Raw genomic sequence first — 18,072 nt, 5'->3', positions numbered from 1 at the left:
CCAGGAGCTTTCATGTTTTTGAATTTTTAATAATAGTTCTCACTTCTTCCAAATCAGTCTCCCAGGCATTTTCGAAAACGTTCTCTTGATTGAGAATATTTTCGAACTCCTGAGTAACTTCATTTTCAATTGGACTAGCAAGTCCTAAATTAAAATTGTGCGCACTTTCAAACTGCATAGCAAGTTTTTGAGCTTTTTCGCAATTAGTTAGTAGTAATTTGTTTTCCTCTTTCAATGCCGGTATTGGCTTCTGAGGTTTTTTCAAGATTTTCGATAATTTCCAAAAGGGCTTAGAGCCAGGGTCCAATTGAGAAATTTTATTTTCAAAATTTTTGTTTCTTAATTGAGCAAAACGTTTCTTGATTTCTTTCTGCAAATCCTGCCATATAATTTTCATAGCAGGATCGCGAGTGCGTTGAAATTGCCTTCTCCTCACGTTTTTAAGACGGATCAAGAGTTTAAGATCATCGTCTATAATCACGGATTCAAATTTTACTTCACATTTGGAATTGCAATGCTCCGGGCTTCAACAATGGAATTTGTTAAAGTTTCAAGAGCATTGTCAATATCAAGTTTAGTTTCTAAAGAAATGTTAACATCAAGATTGGAGTCAACATACGTTTTATATATATTCCAGTCGGCTCGTAAATAATTGAAAGTGGAGCTGATAGGTTTGAGAATCGCTTCTTGGGATATTTGAAATGTAACAGGGACATGATCAGAATCAAAATCAGCATGAGTAATCAGTTGGCTACAAAGATGACTAGAGTCGGTTAAGACCAAATCAATCGTAGATGGATTTCTAGAAGAGGAAAAACATGTGGGGCTATCAGGGTATTGAATTGAGAAATATCCTGAAGAGCACTCATCAAATAAAATTCTGCCGTTGGAATTACTTTGAGAATTATTCCATGACCGATGTTTGGCATTAAAGTCACCAATGACAAAAAATTTTGACTTATTGCGAGTCAATTTTCGCAAGTCAGTTTGGAGCAGATTAACTTGCTGTCCAGAGCATTGAAAAGGCAAATAGGCAGCTATGAAAGTATATTTACCAAACTGTGTTTCAACAGAAACACCTAAAGTTTCAAAAACTTTAGTTTCAAATGACGAAAACAGTTGATGTTTTATACGCCTATGAATGATGATTGCAACTCCCCCACATGCCCATCAAGTCGATCATTACGATAAACAAAAAGTTAGGATCTCTTTTGAGTTTAGATCCAGGTTTTAAATACGTTTCGGTAATAACTGCTATATGCACGTTATTAACCGTAAGAAAATTAAACAGCTCGTCCTCTTTACCATTCAGAGAACGAGCATTCCAATTTAAAATATTTAAATTATTATTTGGATCCATTAGAAAAACGTAATCCAATAACAATTTGATTTGTAAATTTTACACCTACTTGGACTGCTTCAGTCATAGTGGTGGCTTTGAACATTGCATCAATCATTAGATTCAATTGTTCAGTTAGAAAATTAAAATCAGAGGCAGACATGTCATGTGATTTCCCATTGGAATTTCCGGTAGACGAAGAAGCGGAGTTACCTGTGGCGGTAGGGTTTTTTCCATTTGATTTGAAACAAGTAGAATGGGTACCCATGGATCGAACAGGGGAATTCGAATTTCCTGCTACGATATCGGCAAAGGATTTACCGTGGGTAGATACATTCGAAATAGAAAAATTCGAAACGGCTACCCGACGGATTAAAATTAGTTTGTGAATGAGCATGATTATGATCTTCCTGATGGGTATGATTCATGATCAAGCGATCGTTAACTGAAAAATGAGCATTGTTCGATACTCTACCAGGCAAATTCCGGAAACGACCGTTATCGTAACGGATATTATCTTTCATCTGCCTGGCACGAGCCTCAATGACCTTTTTGCGTGAAGGACAATTCCAAAAATTGGACTTATGGTTAGCCCCGCAATTACAACATATGAATTTGGTGGTATCTTCCTTCACTGGACAGACGTCTTTGGCGTGAGAAGAACCTCCGCAAATCATGCATTTAGCATCCATGCGACAATTTTTGTACCATGACCCCACTTTTGGCACCGACGGCACTGAGTGGGGTTCTGGTAATTTCCTCCAGGTTTCTGGAAATGTTCCCATGTCACACGGACATCAAACAAAAGTTTTGCTTTTCTAAAGCTTTAATATTATTTAGTTCTTTTTTGTTAAAGTGAACTAAATAAAATTCTTGAGAAAGCCCTTTCCGAACAATGCAGATTGGGTTCTCTTTTCATAATGATTACTTGGACTGGTGAAAATCCAAGTAAATCATTTATTCCATTTTTGATCTCTTCAGGTGACTTATAGTCACTTGAGAGACCTTTCAAGACGACTTTGAACAAACGTTCAGTTTTGTCGTCATAAGTAAAAAATTTGTGCTTCTTCTCTTCAAGATGTTTGAGAAGAAGCTCACGATCTTTAAGAGTTTCCGGCAAAACGCGACAGTCTCCTTTCTTTGCGATTTGGAAGGAAACCTTGATTCCCCTAATGGAGTTCAAGATCTCCTGCCTAAATCCCCCAAATTCGGAACAACTGACCACGATAGGCGGCACTCTTGCTTCCTCACTTGAATCAAAGAGCCTGGGCTAGAGGCTGCTTCGATTTGGTGTTCGGAAAATTTGTCTAGAGCATCGAACTGATTGCTCATTTCGATACAATTATTCATTTCACCCTTGGAAGAAAGTTCGCATTCCGGGGAAGCGTTCTTTCTTCCATTCTTGCCACGTGTAGTGACAGTTTTAAAACCCACTTTTTTGGAAGGAAGTAGTGAATTCAGAGATTCACCCTTCCTTTTGTTTGTTGTTGATACCATGTTTAATTAAAAAACGAAAGAAGACGTGACCTTCGAAAGGTTTTTCCCAAGACGGTGTCCAAGAAGGATTACCACCGCTAGCTTTCGCCAACGGGTCCAACGAAAAATCGAAGGCACGGGTCCAAACAAGGATCGTAAAGGGATCAATAGTAGAAAAAATAGTACTGAAAAGTACTGTTTTAGTAGCACTGAAAAGTACCGTTTTTGTAGCACTGAAAAGTACTGTTTTATTGCTTTAGGTAGCTTTTAAGAAAACTTCCAAGAGCAGAGAGAATTCGTGTACGCACAGCACGAAGGTACGATGCGCACTGATGTATGAGACACTGATGATTGGCCTTGCTAGGGGACACGAAAAATGGAAAGTAGCAGACAGTAAAGCTCTTATTGCTGCAGACAAAACTCAGGGGGCAATAAAAAGGAGAATTTGAAGATTTTGGCTTTTTCGGAGGTGGCTCAGACGCTGTAGGTATTTATGAAAATTACTAAGAAAGAAAATTTATCGGGAGGAAAAAACGCCGCCTTGAAGCGACGAAGTGCGAGAGATGGAACAGCTTATCAAGTCTCAAGAAACAAGTAAGTTCTATCAGAAGTTCACGCATCCCACAATGGCTTCTTTCCGTGAGCCGAGATGTGCAGGGAGAAGGATTGAAAGCATTTTGAAGGTGGAAGTAGCCACTTCGACGAGCACCTGAATGGCGCTGAGAGCACAGGGCAATGAAGGTCGGGACAACGGAGAAAATGCCTTCGTCAGTACTGCGGGCGATGTAAACCAACCAGCCCCTACTTTGAGGGAGGTAAGGATGCCTGGTAGGACAATAAAGCTGCTGGTAAGAATGGTTCGGAGCTGACGTCATAGAGAGGGGCCCGGAGAGTCTGGCCATTTGTCTGCACCGGCTGATAGGGCATAATCTGGGGAACAGAACAGCTACCAGGAGGAGTGGAAGCAAGGGGTAATATGCCCCCATCTACAAGAAAAGGTGACAAATTCGATTGTGAGAACTTTCGAGCGATCACCATTCTAAATGTGGCCAACAAAGTATTATCCAGATCATCTTCCGTCGTCTGTCCCCGATAGTAAACGAGTTCGTGAGAAGTTATCAAGCCTGCTTTGTTGACGGGCCGATCGATAACGGACCAGATCATTACTGCTACAGCAAATCCTCCAACAATGTGCGTGAGATTACCAGGTCCCAACGGGAATTCGACTTTTTCATCGATAGCAAGGCGGCATACGTAGAGCTTTGGAAAATTGTGAACGACAACAGCTTTGCGGGAAGCTCATGGAGTCTGATAAGAGCAACGATGGAAGGGTATGCAAAATTGTGTGAAGGTTTTAGGTGAACGTTCCAGTTTGTTTGAATCACGTCGGGGACTACGACAAGGTGATGAACTTTCATGCCTGTTGTTGAATATTGCCCTAGAAGTGTTATTCGGAGAGCCGGTCAATTAGTTTGCTTCGCGGATGATTATGGACATTGTTGGGCTAAACGTTTGTAAAGGTGGCAGACTTGTACGTACACCTGCCTGAAACGCGAGGCAGCGAAAGTTGGACTGCTGGTGATGCGTCCAAGACAAGTACATACTAGAGGTGGAACCGAGCGCGACAGGCTCGCCTAGGTAGCAGTGTTACGATTGACGGGCGGATACGTCGAGATGGTCGACAAGTCCGTCTACCTTGGACCCTCGCTGACGACTGACAATAACGTTAGCCGTGAAATATGGAGGAGCATCATTAGCGGAAGGCAGGCCTACTATGGCCTTAAGAGGAAAATAACCATCATCGTTTTTCAAATTTTCAAAACCAGTTTATTTGCTCAAAGTTTAGCTATGTTCAAGAAAATCTATCATTGCATTACACTTGCTATCTTAATTGCAATGATAGATTTTTATGAGGATTTCTTTAAATTTGAACGAAAAACTGGTTTTCATTTTTGATGATTGCTGATGATTGAATGATGGATTCTTGAGCCTTAACAAGAAGCTGCGGTCAAAAAAGATTTACACCCGCATCAATGTACCATATACGAAACGCTCATAAGGCCGGTAGTTCTCTACGGGCATGAAACGTGGACGATGCTCGAGGAGGACTTGCAAGCACTTGAATTCTTCGAACTTCGGGTGCTTAGGTCGATCTTTGGCGGTGTGTGGCATCGAAGGATGAAACATGAGATTTTCCAACTCTACGGCAAACACAGTGTCCAGAAGGTGGCCAAAGCTGGAAGGATACGATGGGCAGGGCATGTTGAAAGAATGCTGGACAGCAATCATGCAAATATGGTATGGCGTGGAGCGCAGCGAGCTAGGTGGGCGGAACAAGTGCGTATCGATTAGACAGTTTCACAAAAATCAAAATTTCTGGGATTCAACCAGTCACCCCCTAGTCCTAGTTGCAATACTATAACAAACTACCAGACAAATTTTCATTCAATTTGGAGAAGATTAGCAGGTGCCTCAAGTCGAATTTGTGTTTTTTGGCTATTTTTTACATTCAAAAAAATTCTAACGAGAATTTGGAAAAACGAATATCAAAATAAATACCACTAGTTGAACGTATAATTAGTACTTTACAACTTTCAAGAACACTGTATGCCGATTAGAGATGGTTTTGACCTCATAAAATTGATTTCTGTTCATTGAAGTACCTGTAAAACATACATTTCTCTACAGTTTTTTGTTCTACAAGATTTTAACCTCATGCCTAATCATAAAAGTTCAATCGTAGTATCCCAAGTAACAATTTTAGTTTTACGAATTACTTCCAGGGTGCTATAAATAAACGCTGATAAAACCACGATCAAGGCACTGTTGTCTTCATCGCATCCCCCAAAACCTCTTGTAGATTAGAACGTGACTAGTTGGCCCACTCTGAAAGAGGCTAATAATAATTATGTCAAACGAATAAAGCAAAATAGCATTTATGGTAGCTATTTTGAGGCCATCTTTTCTCGATGAATGTCGGTTCATCTTGAAAATGATTTTATCATAACGTCGATCTTGCCGAATTAATTCCAACGTAAACAAAACAAAATTTGATTGAAAGTACGTCTGCGATAATTTATTTCTCAGTGCTTTTTACTTGAAGTGATTTTTTTGGATATAGTGCTCGAATCTTTAGTGCCGAGTGAGATTTATTGTGAAATGTGATGAGAAAGAAGTGAATTAGCCTGTGCCCCCTCTGAAAGCGGCATATTTCTAGTTATTTAGCATTTGCTAAAATAAACCGCCAGGTGAAAATTCGACAATTCTTGGTTTGATTGGGCAGTGAATGTGCTCTAAATTATATTCAATCAGTTAAATCATCTCACCATAGCGTCTTATGAGCGAATTCATGGAGATAATATGATTCAAAAAAGTGAAATTGTCGCAACCGGAGTGAAATTGATATGGCGGAACCATGATTGATGGATTGCCATCGACAAATGCTGTTTTGTTATCATAAATACATAAATAAGGGCACACTGTTATGATTCGGCATTTTGTGGATGTAAAATTGCCTTAATAAATGCTGATTGAAGTAAATTCAGCTTTTTTTCACTTTTTATGGTAACTAAGCAGCATTTACCATAGTTTGACAGTTCGGGCGTGATATTTTGAAGAAAATACCCAAAAAAAAATGAAACGCTTATCAGTTTTGCATTTTACCACTAGGAATAAGTGTTCCATGGTAATAACGCAATGTTAGTGACTTTATATTGTGTGGTAAGTATTAAATTGCAATGTGAATACAGTTTTCGCATCTTATGAAGTCCAATACTGATTTGGGAGGTATAAAATAAGGTAAGTCATCAGAACCAAGTGGAAGTCAGGCAGTTTAAAAGCAGTTTTTAGGACAACAAGCTGTATTATATTAGTCTTTTATCATAGCCGTAACAAATAAGAGTCGTTCAGCCACGGCAAGCAGTTGAAATAAGGTTTTGTATGCTGCAATAAATCAGGTTTTGTAGCCACAAAATTTCGACTTTATGTTTTGGCTCTAAAAGGTTTTGAAAACAGCCAAGAGCCGAATTACAAAATATCATCTTTTGGCAACTTTAAATGTCGCCTCTAAGTATTATAGCAATCACTTAACTGTCATAAAACATTAATAAATCCTCACGAAAGCCAAGTTGCTGTGGAATTGTTACTTGGGATCATTCCTTTGTCATTTCTGAACATTATTGTAGTAAATCATTTTTTGTGTCCGAATTACAGATAAATTGTAAAAAATCGTCGGAAATACGACATTTCTCATTCCCCTACATTTAGAGCTGCTGCCAAATGGCGCAATTGCTGACATGTTACAAAATTGAACATAGTAGCTTTGCTTTTTCAATGATGGATGATGATTGAAGAAAACAGCTATCAAATGTCATCAACGCAGTCGTGTTTCAAACAACATTCGCATTTGATGCCAAGCAATTACATATGTGATATAGCCCCGAGGTCAAGCTTCTCGATTACCGATCTTGCGGATCAGAGTTTGATTACGGGAATATGATGTCAAAAATCTTACAACTCTAGTATTTGATCATTTTATTGCAAAATCAAACTTTGAATATTTGCCTAATTACGCCTAAATGTAGGCAATTTTCCTTGAAATAAGCACATTATTTGAGAATAAACGATTTTATGAGCAAAAAACTATACTTTTTATGCTGTATGATATCAAAAATTAGTTCAGCAGTTCATACTAAAGTTTACACAACATTTTTAAAACACTTATAGTTGACATGTAGGCATGGCACCAGTGGATTGTTTAGCATCGACATTTCCAAACTGTATTGCTTGCACCTTCAAAAAGTGTGAATATTTATATGCAAAACTGACACTTATTGAAATTAAATAGTTCCAAATCATTATTAGGCACCTATAAACTTTATAACATGGAATGTGTTTGGATGCCAACGAACCCTTTCAGCATCCTTGGCAGGAAATTGTTTTTCGCTACCGACCTGATCAAATTCGCCCCAGTGATCCAATTGCCCCCGGTTTACGGTACTAATTATACCGTTCAACTAGTGGTATTTATTTTAATATTCGTTTTTCCAAATTCTCGTTAGAATTTTTTGAATGTAAAAAATAAGCCAAAAACACAAGTTCGACTTGAGACACCTTCCTAATCTCCTTAAAATTGGGATGAAATTTGTCTGGTAGTTTGTTATAGTATTGCAACTAGGGACTAGGGGTGACTGGTTGAATCCCAGAAATTTTAATTTTTGTGAAACTGTCTAGTATCGATGCCTGGGAGCAGAACCTGAGGATGGAGAGATGCGGCCACGAACCGAGTATTGTGGCGTGAAATATTGATTTCAGTGTTATCTGTTTAAATGGTAACTAAATAAATGTAATTAGGTGCCTTTAGTAACTCACTTTATCTGTGTTTAAGCGTGTGGCTCTAGGGGCGATTCGAATTTCAAAAATGTTTGAAAAATATTATCTCCCATATCTTCCTTACTATCCTTACCATAAAATTAGTGTTCGAAATTTTCAGCTCTCTATGTGGTGATATAAAGGTGGCCCAAAGACAATGTAAGTTTATATGGAAATTATTATGGAGAAATTTTGTTAAAAGGTTATTATCGCGTTACGACTGAAATGCAGGGTTGATCCTCAACATCTTCAGAGTTCGGTGAAATACTCTGGGAGCAGCGTGGCTGCCTTTGCTCTTTGCGTAGGACGCGAAAAAAATGCCAAGCAGAGAGCAACGAAAAATGAGCGAGGAAGATGCGCACAGAACACACAACAGAGTAAAATTCATCAAAAAAGGGTGCTCTCACAACTCCCTGGGGACTGTTGTTCGGGGCGGCAGACTCATGAGTTCTTTTGAAGTGGGAGTTAAGGTGAGCATCGCAACAAGAGAGAGAGAGGGTACCTGAAAAAATCCTTGTGTTTTCTTGCACTCTCACTCGAATCGCTTGAGGATTTGTGTTGAAAATTTTGAGTTCAGTTTTTTTTGTCCTCAGAAAAACGGCAAAATCGCCTCCTCTTTGCCTCGGGAGTTTCTGCTGAAATGTAAGTACAAACTTATCATTCCATAGTGAAAACTCATTCTTCAAACATTTAGGGGGGGGGGGGGCTCCGGTTCAGGATCCGTCATTGATTTAGGACTTTTCAAAAGCAGTTTTTTCTCTCAATCAAGAAAATTTACAGGAAAATGTGTTCACTGTATTCTATTCTCTAACCGAAACAAAGTGAACACATTTTCATCGAATAATCTTTAGTTTTGAACAGAAAAACTGCTTTTGAAGTTTCGATAATGACGATGATTACGATGACGGAGCGTTGAACGTTAATTCACGATGTAGCTGAAGGAACAAATCCCTTTTGAGCTAATTTTGTTTGGGATTTTTGTAGATGTTTGAAGCTAAGTAAGAGCAAACAAACTCATGAACATCTTTTCTCCTATCCGTCGGATTGAATTGCTCCCTTCAGAAAACTTCTTTATTATGGTTTGAAGAATGAGTTTTCATTATGGGATGATGTGCTGTGGCCCAACCACAATCACCACTTAGAAAACTGAAAATTTCACAGAACACTATTTACTTATAGTAAAGATGGTAAGAAAGATATGGAAGGTCGGACTTTTAATTTTTTTGGCACCAGCACAGTTTTGATGGTCCCACTTGCTCCCTCCAAAATCTTTGTTGTGTAAATCAATTTGGTCTTCGTCATTTCAAGGAAAGACTTTTCCACTTTCGATTCATATCTATGCTTATCTTGATGGAACGAATAGTTCAAAAGTTGCGACAGATATGCCTATTTCAATTCTCACGGTATTTTTTTACCCTTAGCTGGTGAATTTTAAGGTGAAGTTGAATCGAAGCCAAAGTTCAAATTTTCAATAGCACGGATCTGGAGAACCAAACATCTGTTTGAGCTTAAAACCTCGTCGAATGGTCACCACCAGCTAGTGATCAATCGATTAAGTTTTCAGCTCAAACGGATGTTTGGTTCTCCAGATCCGTGCTCTTGAAAATTTGAAGTTTGGCTTCGATTCATCTTCACCTTAAATATTATGTAAACAGCACAATTCTGCTGGTTAGTCCCGAAAAGGTTATGAAAAAAAATCGTGTAACATACATTTTCGATTAAATAAGACATTGTGGTAATTTTCTAGCTAGCAGTCTGAATAAATAATTCATAAAGTAACTTTCTCACTTCAACTTTTCGATCCTGATTTCGATAAAAAATAATTCTTTATTCCCTGATGAAGTTCCAAATGGGAATCATAACGTTAGAACGAGAATAATTGTTTCGTGAATCGATTATTCAGTCTGCTAGCTATGAAAGTTCCCACATTAAAAAGTGTGTAGTTTGATCATTATGGGTCACCCTTAATCCTCATTATGGATATTGAATCGCCTCTGTTATTTGTGGAACTCACCTAAATTTGGTATGTTGGTATACACCTAGGACTGGACTTGTACTAGTGCAAATTTGAAACCATTTGCCTGTCAAAAAAGACCACATCTGATTGGTCGATTTGGCGTTTGATTGGTACAGCGTTGCGTTTGTTTGCCAGCGGGCACTTTGTTATAGTTTTGGCCGTGGTGCTAGTAGTCAATGGTTTTTTAAATTGAAGAAAATTTGTGACAGTTGTTCAGAAAAGAAATTCTACTTTCGTGCTTTCACTCCACAATTTTATCGCTAAAATGAAGTGTAAGGTTTTGAATTGTGGCCGTAGTGATGTTACCGATCCCGGTGTACATTTTTATCGTTTCCCCAAAGATCCGACTATTCGCCGGGAGTGAATTGAGGTATGTGTTGAAGACGCAAATGAAAAAGACATTTTATTTTTCAAACTGGCTACTCAAATCTACGCATCTTCGCGATCCCACATTCGCCAAAATTCATTTTTGCGTCACGAAGAGCATAGGCCAGGAGAAGTGGATGAACTTGTCATTCATTTTTCTGTCAAATCTCATACAAAATCTACTTTTTCTTTGACAGAAATTCACTCTAGGTGAACCACTTCCCCTGGCCTATAGTAACGGATGCATCACCGAAGAAGCAAAATGAACAAACCGATAAATTGCTCACGAAGCCCTTCCACTCGTTGAATTCATTTATCCACGCGCTGTTCATTCCTGCGATTCATTGCCAGGTTGCTTCTTCTCGCAAGGTCGAGCAAACACTCCGCTGGTCGCATCGTGTGAGGACCAGTGTTGCCACATTTTTTCCGACTCTCATCTGTGTTTCGGCTGAAAAAATCTTTTTTATCTTAAGTCAACCTTAAAAAATCTTGTCGCAATAAAATCCAAAATTTTATTTATTTTTTTGGGTGAAAAAGAACTTTTGCGAACGTTTTATGGGAGTTCTTGGAATGTCAACAATTTTTAATATGAACCTTATTATACTAAGATAAGTTAAAGACGAAAAATTTTTTCTTAAAATTCATTAATACTTCAGTTTTGAGGAAAACTAAACAGAGAAATGGGATTTCTGTTTTATATCTTCCAAAACCGTGTCATTAAACTCGTGAAATATCCTAAAATCTTGAAAAATCTTTTTTATCTAAAAAAAATCTGTGATTCTGAGGATATCTGTAAGCAAAAAACAGGAAAAAATCTGTGTAATTACCGATAAATCTGTGCATGTGGCAACACTGGTGGTGAGTCCACGCAGCCCAACAAAAGCACGCTTGAAGTACTCAGCACGAGCGTGGCTGGGTGCTGCTGGCTATGGCTTGGAGCGAGACCCCCTTACCTAATTGCGCAACAATTTTCTGGCAATGTTTAGGTACCAATTGCGAAATAATATAGATGTCATGTATACGAATCGCAAAATGTACAGTTTTCAACACTTATTGTTTATGAGATTTTAATATAGCATCGCAATGAAATTTCTATCAGAATTATTTTCTGACAATTTACCTAGTATGCGATATTGAGTTGTACAAAATATCAGCCACAAATAAGCACTTTTAAGTTCCTTGGTAATTTTGAGAAAATTTAGTTTCTTCCCATACTGCCATTAAATGCACACTTGGTATTCCATTTACTCAATGCCTACTTTTGTCGAATATTACAAATATGCAGTTATGGGCAGAGTAGGTATATGCAAATAAAGTTTTCTTTTTCTAATTAATAAATCAATCAATGACCCGCATGACAACCACGTCTTTCAAGGGTAGGGTAACTGTCGTATTAAAGACCCCCTTAAGGATGTGATTCATATGTTTTGTCCCAATTAATCAATTGCACAGCGTAACCAAGTCGAAAGAACATGCCAAAATGTAGAGAAAAAGTTTCTCTACGAGATAAAATTGCCCATAGGGTCACGTAGGATCCAAAAAACGTCGAAAATGATTGAATTGTGAAGCACTGTTTTTCATTATTTTGGACACATCAATACATTTTTGACTTTCAAAGTATATATTTTGGGACACCCGGCATTTTCTATCGTTTGGTGACAAAGTACACGACGCTGGTTGCTTGCCCATAGTCTAATCAATCGATTGACAATGGAAAACGAAGAAAATCTACCCTTTTAGTTCAGAAATTTTGAAAAAAGTTTTTGTTTACATTTAAAAAGTTTCTGACGGCTTTAATTTCTGTGTGTAACTTGTTGTAATGGTTTCATTCATGAACCGATTAAATACAATTAATTTCAGATAAAGAAACACATTTTCTGTGTACAAACGGTTGATGCAAGTGCGGAATAGTCCTATATTTCCAAATGGCATGGCGGAATTGAGTTTGAGTTTCGATTAAAACTGGGAAATTTGAAGGAAAATTGCACAGGGGGTTCAAAATATATTGGTTACCCTACCTGCGTGTTGCGAGCCTGCATGAAGATTGATCGAAGTGGAATATTTTCTTGTTCTTCGCGAAGCTCAGGCAGCGTGGATCGTACCGCTCACATTACCAAGCGATGGAAAATAACCCGATGAGGGGGGGAGAAACAGCGATCCGAAAATGAAACACGAACGAATGGAAGCACCCGAACGAATGTTCGGGTTCATTCGCAGATTCTGTTTTGATGGCTGGGAAAATTCATCGTGCCTCGTATTTCCGATCGCTGTTCAGCAACATTGAATGAAACAGAACCACTTTCCATACGGCAAGCGTAATCCGAATGAAACCAACAAGCCAGTTTCCATAGGCCAGGGAAGTGGTTCACCTAGAGTGAATTTCTGTCAAAGAAAAAGTAGATTTTGTATGAGATTTGACAGAAAAATGAATGACAAGTTCATCCACTTCTCCTGGCCTATTACTTCGCATGACGAAGAGTGGGAACATGCAGAACATGAGAATGTGAAAAACGACGATCAGATGGTGGCAGATCAAGACAATATCAGTTGCTCCAGTTCGTGCAAATCAACACAGTCTCGCATGCGTCGGGAAAATATTCGCTTAAAACAGCAAGTGACTAAATTTAAAAGATAATTAACTATTCTATTTTTGCTAGAACGATTATCGAGACCTGGTTAGTGTTTTTTCATCTTCTTACTAATAAAACTAGACTAGCTTCACGATGGAGGAGCCGTTACCGAAATCAGGCTGCGCAGAAAAACGAACAGAATTTAGATTCGTCTATGATGCTTGCTACAATAGTTCAACGATGACCAAATGAAGCTTCTATCAGGAAACGTACGCCAAGTGAAGGAATGGTCTAAATGAATTGGATGTATTCTTTTCAAATTCGGTTTGCTTGTCAAGGTGGATACGATAAACTGATTGAAAGAAGGTATCCATTCCCATCGACCAGAACTTTTGTAGCATCGAGTTGCAGATGTTCATATTCCACCCGGTATGTCCTTCATAATTACATTTGACTTACAAATGTAAGTTATAATTATTATCAATTCTAGGTATTCTTGAAGGTATTTTTGAGCTCCTTAAGTTTAAAGTACCTGAAAAAGTAGATGGAATGACGGAAGTTGAGCAAGATTGTGGGCCTGGTTATCGACGAGATGAGTCTCGATGAGGCAGAGGAGTGGTGTGCAAGTACCAAACAGTTTGTCGGTAAAACAAATCTACCTTCATCTGATAACCTGGATTCAATATGATCAACAATCGCTCAGAAGACCACGCACTGTACCAATCAAATCACGAAACGTTGTAGGAGACATTCAAGGAACTTAAAGAGACCCGCCCCGCTTGATATATTATGTTTGTGTCGGAGACTTGGGCGGATGGCAGCCCTGGAAGACTGGATTGGTAATATGCACAAATACCATCATCCGATTAATTCTGATATTTTTCGCTAGTGGCCACAAGCGAATTTTCACATCTCGTTTTGGTACAAGATTGTTTTGGAAAATCTGTTCGCAGTAATCCGGTCGAAACAACGGCTGGACCAACACCTCGAGATTTACAGAATGTGGTTCCGTACCCAACGCATCGTATTCCTTCAACGATCAAAAACACTTGTCAACGCCGAAAAGAAGACAAAATTCTAAAAACCATCGACATCATCATCACCTACTCTGGATACGTGCGATGAAATCGATGTAGATTACGAAATGTTAAAAGATGCATCTAGTTGAAATACTGAACAGAGGTGAAATTAATAATCTGTTTTACATTTCTAGCTACGTCTTGCGAAGTTTAGGAAATAAAAAGAGAACTTGCAAGCAGTGTTTGAAAATGACAAAAAGCCAAAAGAGATCTCGTTCCGACTTCAACTGTGTCACACTTTATCGAGGAAATGGGCATGAAAAAGATATTTTATGTTCCATCTAACGATAGTTCTAATTTTTTCAAAGCTATGGAAATCATTTACCGCAGCTCTAAGAACTATATAAGTACGGATAAGAATTACACGAAAAACGTTGAGGAAAGACTTGTGACGCTTTTTCAAAGATATTTCATTGTTCAGTTTTCGAAATGGCATTGATTCGACGTTATGTATCGTTCCTATTAAAATCTGGACAGAAGCGAAAGCAGCGATAGTAGAAAATCGAAATGTTTCAGTTCGATACCTTAAACGCAATATACGAAATATGGACTCATTAATTATATATAATAAAATACAACGGTTTTGTTTTTTTTTTTCAACTCTGAACTAAAATAGCACAATACAATAGAATTTCAATGTATTTGAAGCAATATCGAACGAGCCTTTACGAGAATCTCAATATTATTTGCTTAAGTCTTATGGTAGTCTTTTTTAGCTTCAAAAATTGATTTGTTCCCTATTTTTTCACACAATACAAAAAAAACAAGACATTTTCAACATCATTTGAATACTAACAATATTGGCAACACGAAAAAATATTAAAATAAATTGTTCAAGATTTAGAACATTTGGCAACACTGCAGTAGCCACCGTATGAGCTTAAGCAAAAATTATAGAAGGGCATGTAGCACTCAGCTGACACGTCCTGTCTTAGGTATAGACAACTTTTACAACTATGGAACACTTATAAATCATAAAGTAAAGTTATCATAATGTGAAAAGACTCAAAGTATTTTTATATTTTTTTATAATCATCCCTGGTTGAGATGGAATCTGAAGTGTTCCTATAACTGATAATGTAATTGAATGCGGTCTGAAATATAATAAATGAACCTTAGTTATCCAACTATCGCGAACCATCTTATAGTATGCCTTGTTGATAGGGGAATGACGTATGTCCATGGCATTCTCACATAATTATCAATTGAAAGACATTACATAAATTAATCGCCCATCTTCTACTCGAGGCACCAGCACTATAAAACTGCATCCACAGCTTCTATTACTTTCCACGTGTTGCACATGTGCTATACTTCTCAACATCCACTGTTGCTGTCCAGACTGATTCGCACCACTCCCCGCTGAAAGGTCGTGAATTCATCGGCTGTGTTCATTTGTAGAACGTAGAGCTTTTCCGCCTGGCCAGCGGGTGCCATGATCCAAAGGTGCATGCAGAGTTGATCTGAATTTAGAATTGTTTTACTTATCTGCGGATATATTTTTTTTTTCAATCGTACCTCTGAGTCATAATAATGACATAGACCATTCATACGACTACTGGGGATGTACTCGATCATATCAATGTACCGACAAGCTGGGAATAAGAAGTCCAAGTCTGGAATGGAAAATTCATAATATGATTTGTAAGGACCATAGAAGTAGTAGGAGCTCGATGTACCAATGAATCCCTGAAGTGGGAGGATTTCTCATGATTTTCGTATGTGTTTTATCCTGCAACGCTGTCCATGCTCGCCAAATGCTTCGTGGATCCACAAGGTGAAAGTTTGATCCAGGATACTTCTCCACTATACTTTTTTAAAGTTTTCGAACAAATTGAAGTCCGGGCTTTTAATCCTGAAAAAGCCTTTTTAATTCTTAAAAGATCTTGTACACTACAAAACACAACAACATAACCACTCTTCTAGATTTTGATCGAACTTTCCCGGATCCCAGGCCGCAATCGAAACGTGTCTAAAATGCTTGGCAGTGAGTAGCTTAAATTCTGGCTTTGTGACCACCTGAGAGTTCACCACCCGCACGGTTGTCTTTGAACCCACATCCACCTCAAAACCTTTCGTCGGTGCATGATTGAATCGCATCACGATATCGTGATCATCGATGAAATCGCCCAGTCTCGATCCTTTCAGTGATCCAGCACTTGCTATGACGGCACATGATGCATTTCGTTCTTTGAACAAAGGGTTCAACGGGAAATAGCTGCCAATTTCATTCCAATTGAATGGGGGATCACGCCACGAGAGGGTTCTAACGTCAGCTCGTTTCAGTCGGCACAATTCGCTTTCTCCATCGAAAATAGGTTTGTTGTAGTGAACCCGATAGTAGTTGTTCTCTTCGAAAGATTCCTTCAAAATCCTTCTGAATTCAGAGAGTACCCTGGCCTTGAACACTTGTGTTTTGTTAACACATTCGGTCATACTTGGGTCCCCACAAGCGTACTTTGTGGGATCGAAAGCAACGTTGGAGTTTTTCGAGGAACGAAGTTGTGGTCTAGTTCTTGGGGCATCCCGCTCATCGTTAACTATGGAGGGTTTTTCCGCGCCCATTCTAAGCTGACGTTCGCTGGCATTGTGTTTGAATTGAAACACGCTTCGGCGGTCAATATGGTGATTTTTACCTACATCAGAACAAAGTGTGACTTTACGGAAAACGGTATCATAGAAATGGTGATGTTTCTTATCATTTTATCAACTATTGACTTTTACTCACCTGCTTCAAGCTGAGCGGTAAAGACGAGGCAAAAAACTGCGAAGCATGTCATGCAACATTTAGCCAACGAAACGTCGCGCAACATCTTCTGGTGCAACGGAAGTTTGTGTACTCGCTATGGACCAATGCACGAGTTCACTAATTTGACGTTTGAGCGGTGCCGAGTTCACTGATTTCCATGGTTACATAAATAACACGGCACCGCTAAAACGTCAAATAATGAACGCGTGCATAGGTCCATTGTGTTATAGCATGGTGATTTCGTTGCTTTATAGCAGCTACACTCTAAAATGATAAAAGCTTTCATTTAATATGCATTAAACCTGTATTCGAAATAATACATCCAATGATTCCAATTTGTAAGTAGGGCGTCTAAGTCTGTGCTAGAGTCAGTAGTAACGGGTTGATGAAAACAAAATTTCAAAAAAAAACAGAAGCTCGTTTTTCATATCTGAATACGTCATTCGAAAGATTTTCTATGATAATAAATCTTCGAGCTGATTAGTGGAATACCTATAAGTACAGTCACCCCACAGTTATGGATCGACTAAGCGTCAATTTTCAGAACAAAACATGATTAAAAATCACATTGACGTTGAGCAGAACAAAATCACCACCCAGGCAGTGAAGAATATAGTTGTTTTCGAGAAAACACCTGAAAATTCGCGATTATTTACGAAAAAGTGTCATTTTCTATAGAATATTCAAACGTTGTCCAACCCACATATGAGGATCAGTGGGAGAGGAGGATCCTTATTATGGATCAAATCGACTCATATTATGGACCAGAGCACTATGTAACAGGTACGCCAAGCGTACGTTATTTTGTATATATTATTATTATTATTGTGTATTAAACTTGTATATATAACCCTAAATTAAATTAAATTAATTAGGAAAATACAAATGAATTCAGACCAATTATACCATTTTGCACAGCACTGTAAATGATATGCTTAAGAATGAGAACTTCGCCTCGAGGTTATGCAACCAGCAACCATCGTTACGCAACAGAATTCGCGAGGTCAAGGAGAGAAATTGTCGTTAACGGCTATGATGCTCGGATCTAAGTCCGAAGGTCATCTTCACTTCGTGTCCTTGGATTTGATGGGAAAATGGGAAGGTAA

At 38.5% G+C, this 18,072-nt stretch overlaps 1 protein-coding gene across 1 annotated transcript; it reads right to left on the bottom strand.

The window, feature by feature from the left end:
• Positions 1-15,995: 15,995 nt before the first annotated feature.
• On the bottom strand, positions 15,996-17,108 carry LOC5566828 (beta-galactoside alpha-2,6-sialyltransferase 2). Its single transcript, XM_021856452.1, has 3 exons — positions 16,946-17,108; positions 16,133-16,874; positions 15,996-16,072 (listed from the first exon to the last, which is right to left on the bottom strand). The coding sequence occupies exons 1-3, from the start codon at positions 17,028-17,030 to the stop codon at positions 16,024-16,026; spliced, it is 876 nt and encodes a 291-aa protein (XP_021712144.1). The 5' UTR covers positions 17,031-17,108; the 3' UTR covers positions 15,996-16,023.
• Positions 17,109-18,072: the final 964 nt, after the last annotated feature.

Source organism: Aedes aegypti, unplaced genomic scaffold (genome assembly GCF_002204515.2).
Source record: "Aedes aegypti strain LVP_AGWG unplaced genomic scaffold, AaegL5.0 Primary Assembly AGWG_AaegL5_hic_scaff_1726_PBJ_arrow, whole genome shotgun sequence".
Lineage (NCBI taxonomy): Eukaryota > Metazoa > Arthropoda > Insecta > Diptera > Culicidae > Aedes > Aedes aegypti.
The sequence above is the reverse complement of the archived record's forward strand: the minus strand, read 5'-3'. Positions and strand labels throughout refer to the sequence as shown.

What these genes read in the sequence shown, in the direction of transcription:
- LOC5566828 (XM_021856452.1), bottom strand. Translation starts at nt 17,030, where the DNA reads ATGTTGCGCGACGTTTCGTTGGCTAAATGTTGCATGACATGCTTCGCA. An exon ending in TACCGCTCAGCTTGAAGCAG is followed by an intron (nt 16,875 to 16,945) that starts GTGAGTAAAAGT and finishes TTTTCCGTAAAG; the next exon opens with TCACACTTTGTTCTGATGTA. An exon ending in GATCAAAATCTAGAAGAGTG is followed by an intron (nt 16,073 to 16,132) that starts GTTATGTTGTTG and finishes AGGCTTTTTCAG; the next exon opens with GATTAAAAGCCCGGACTTCA.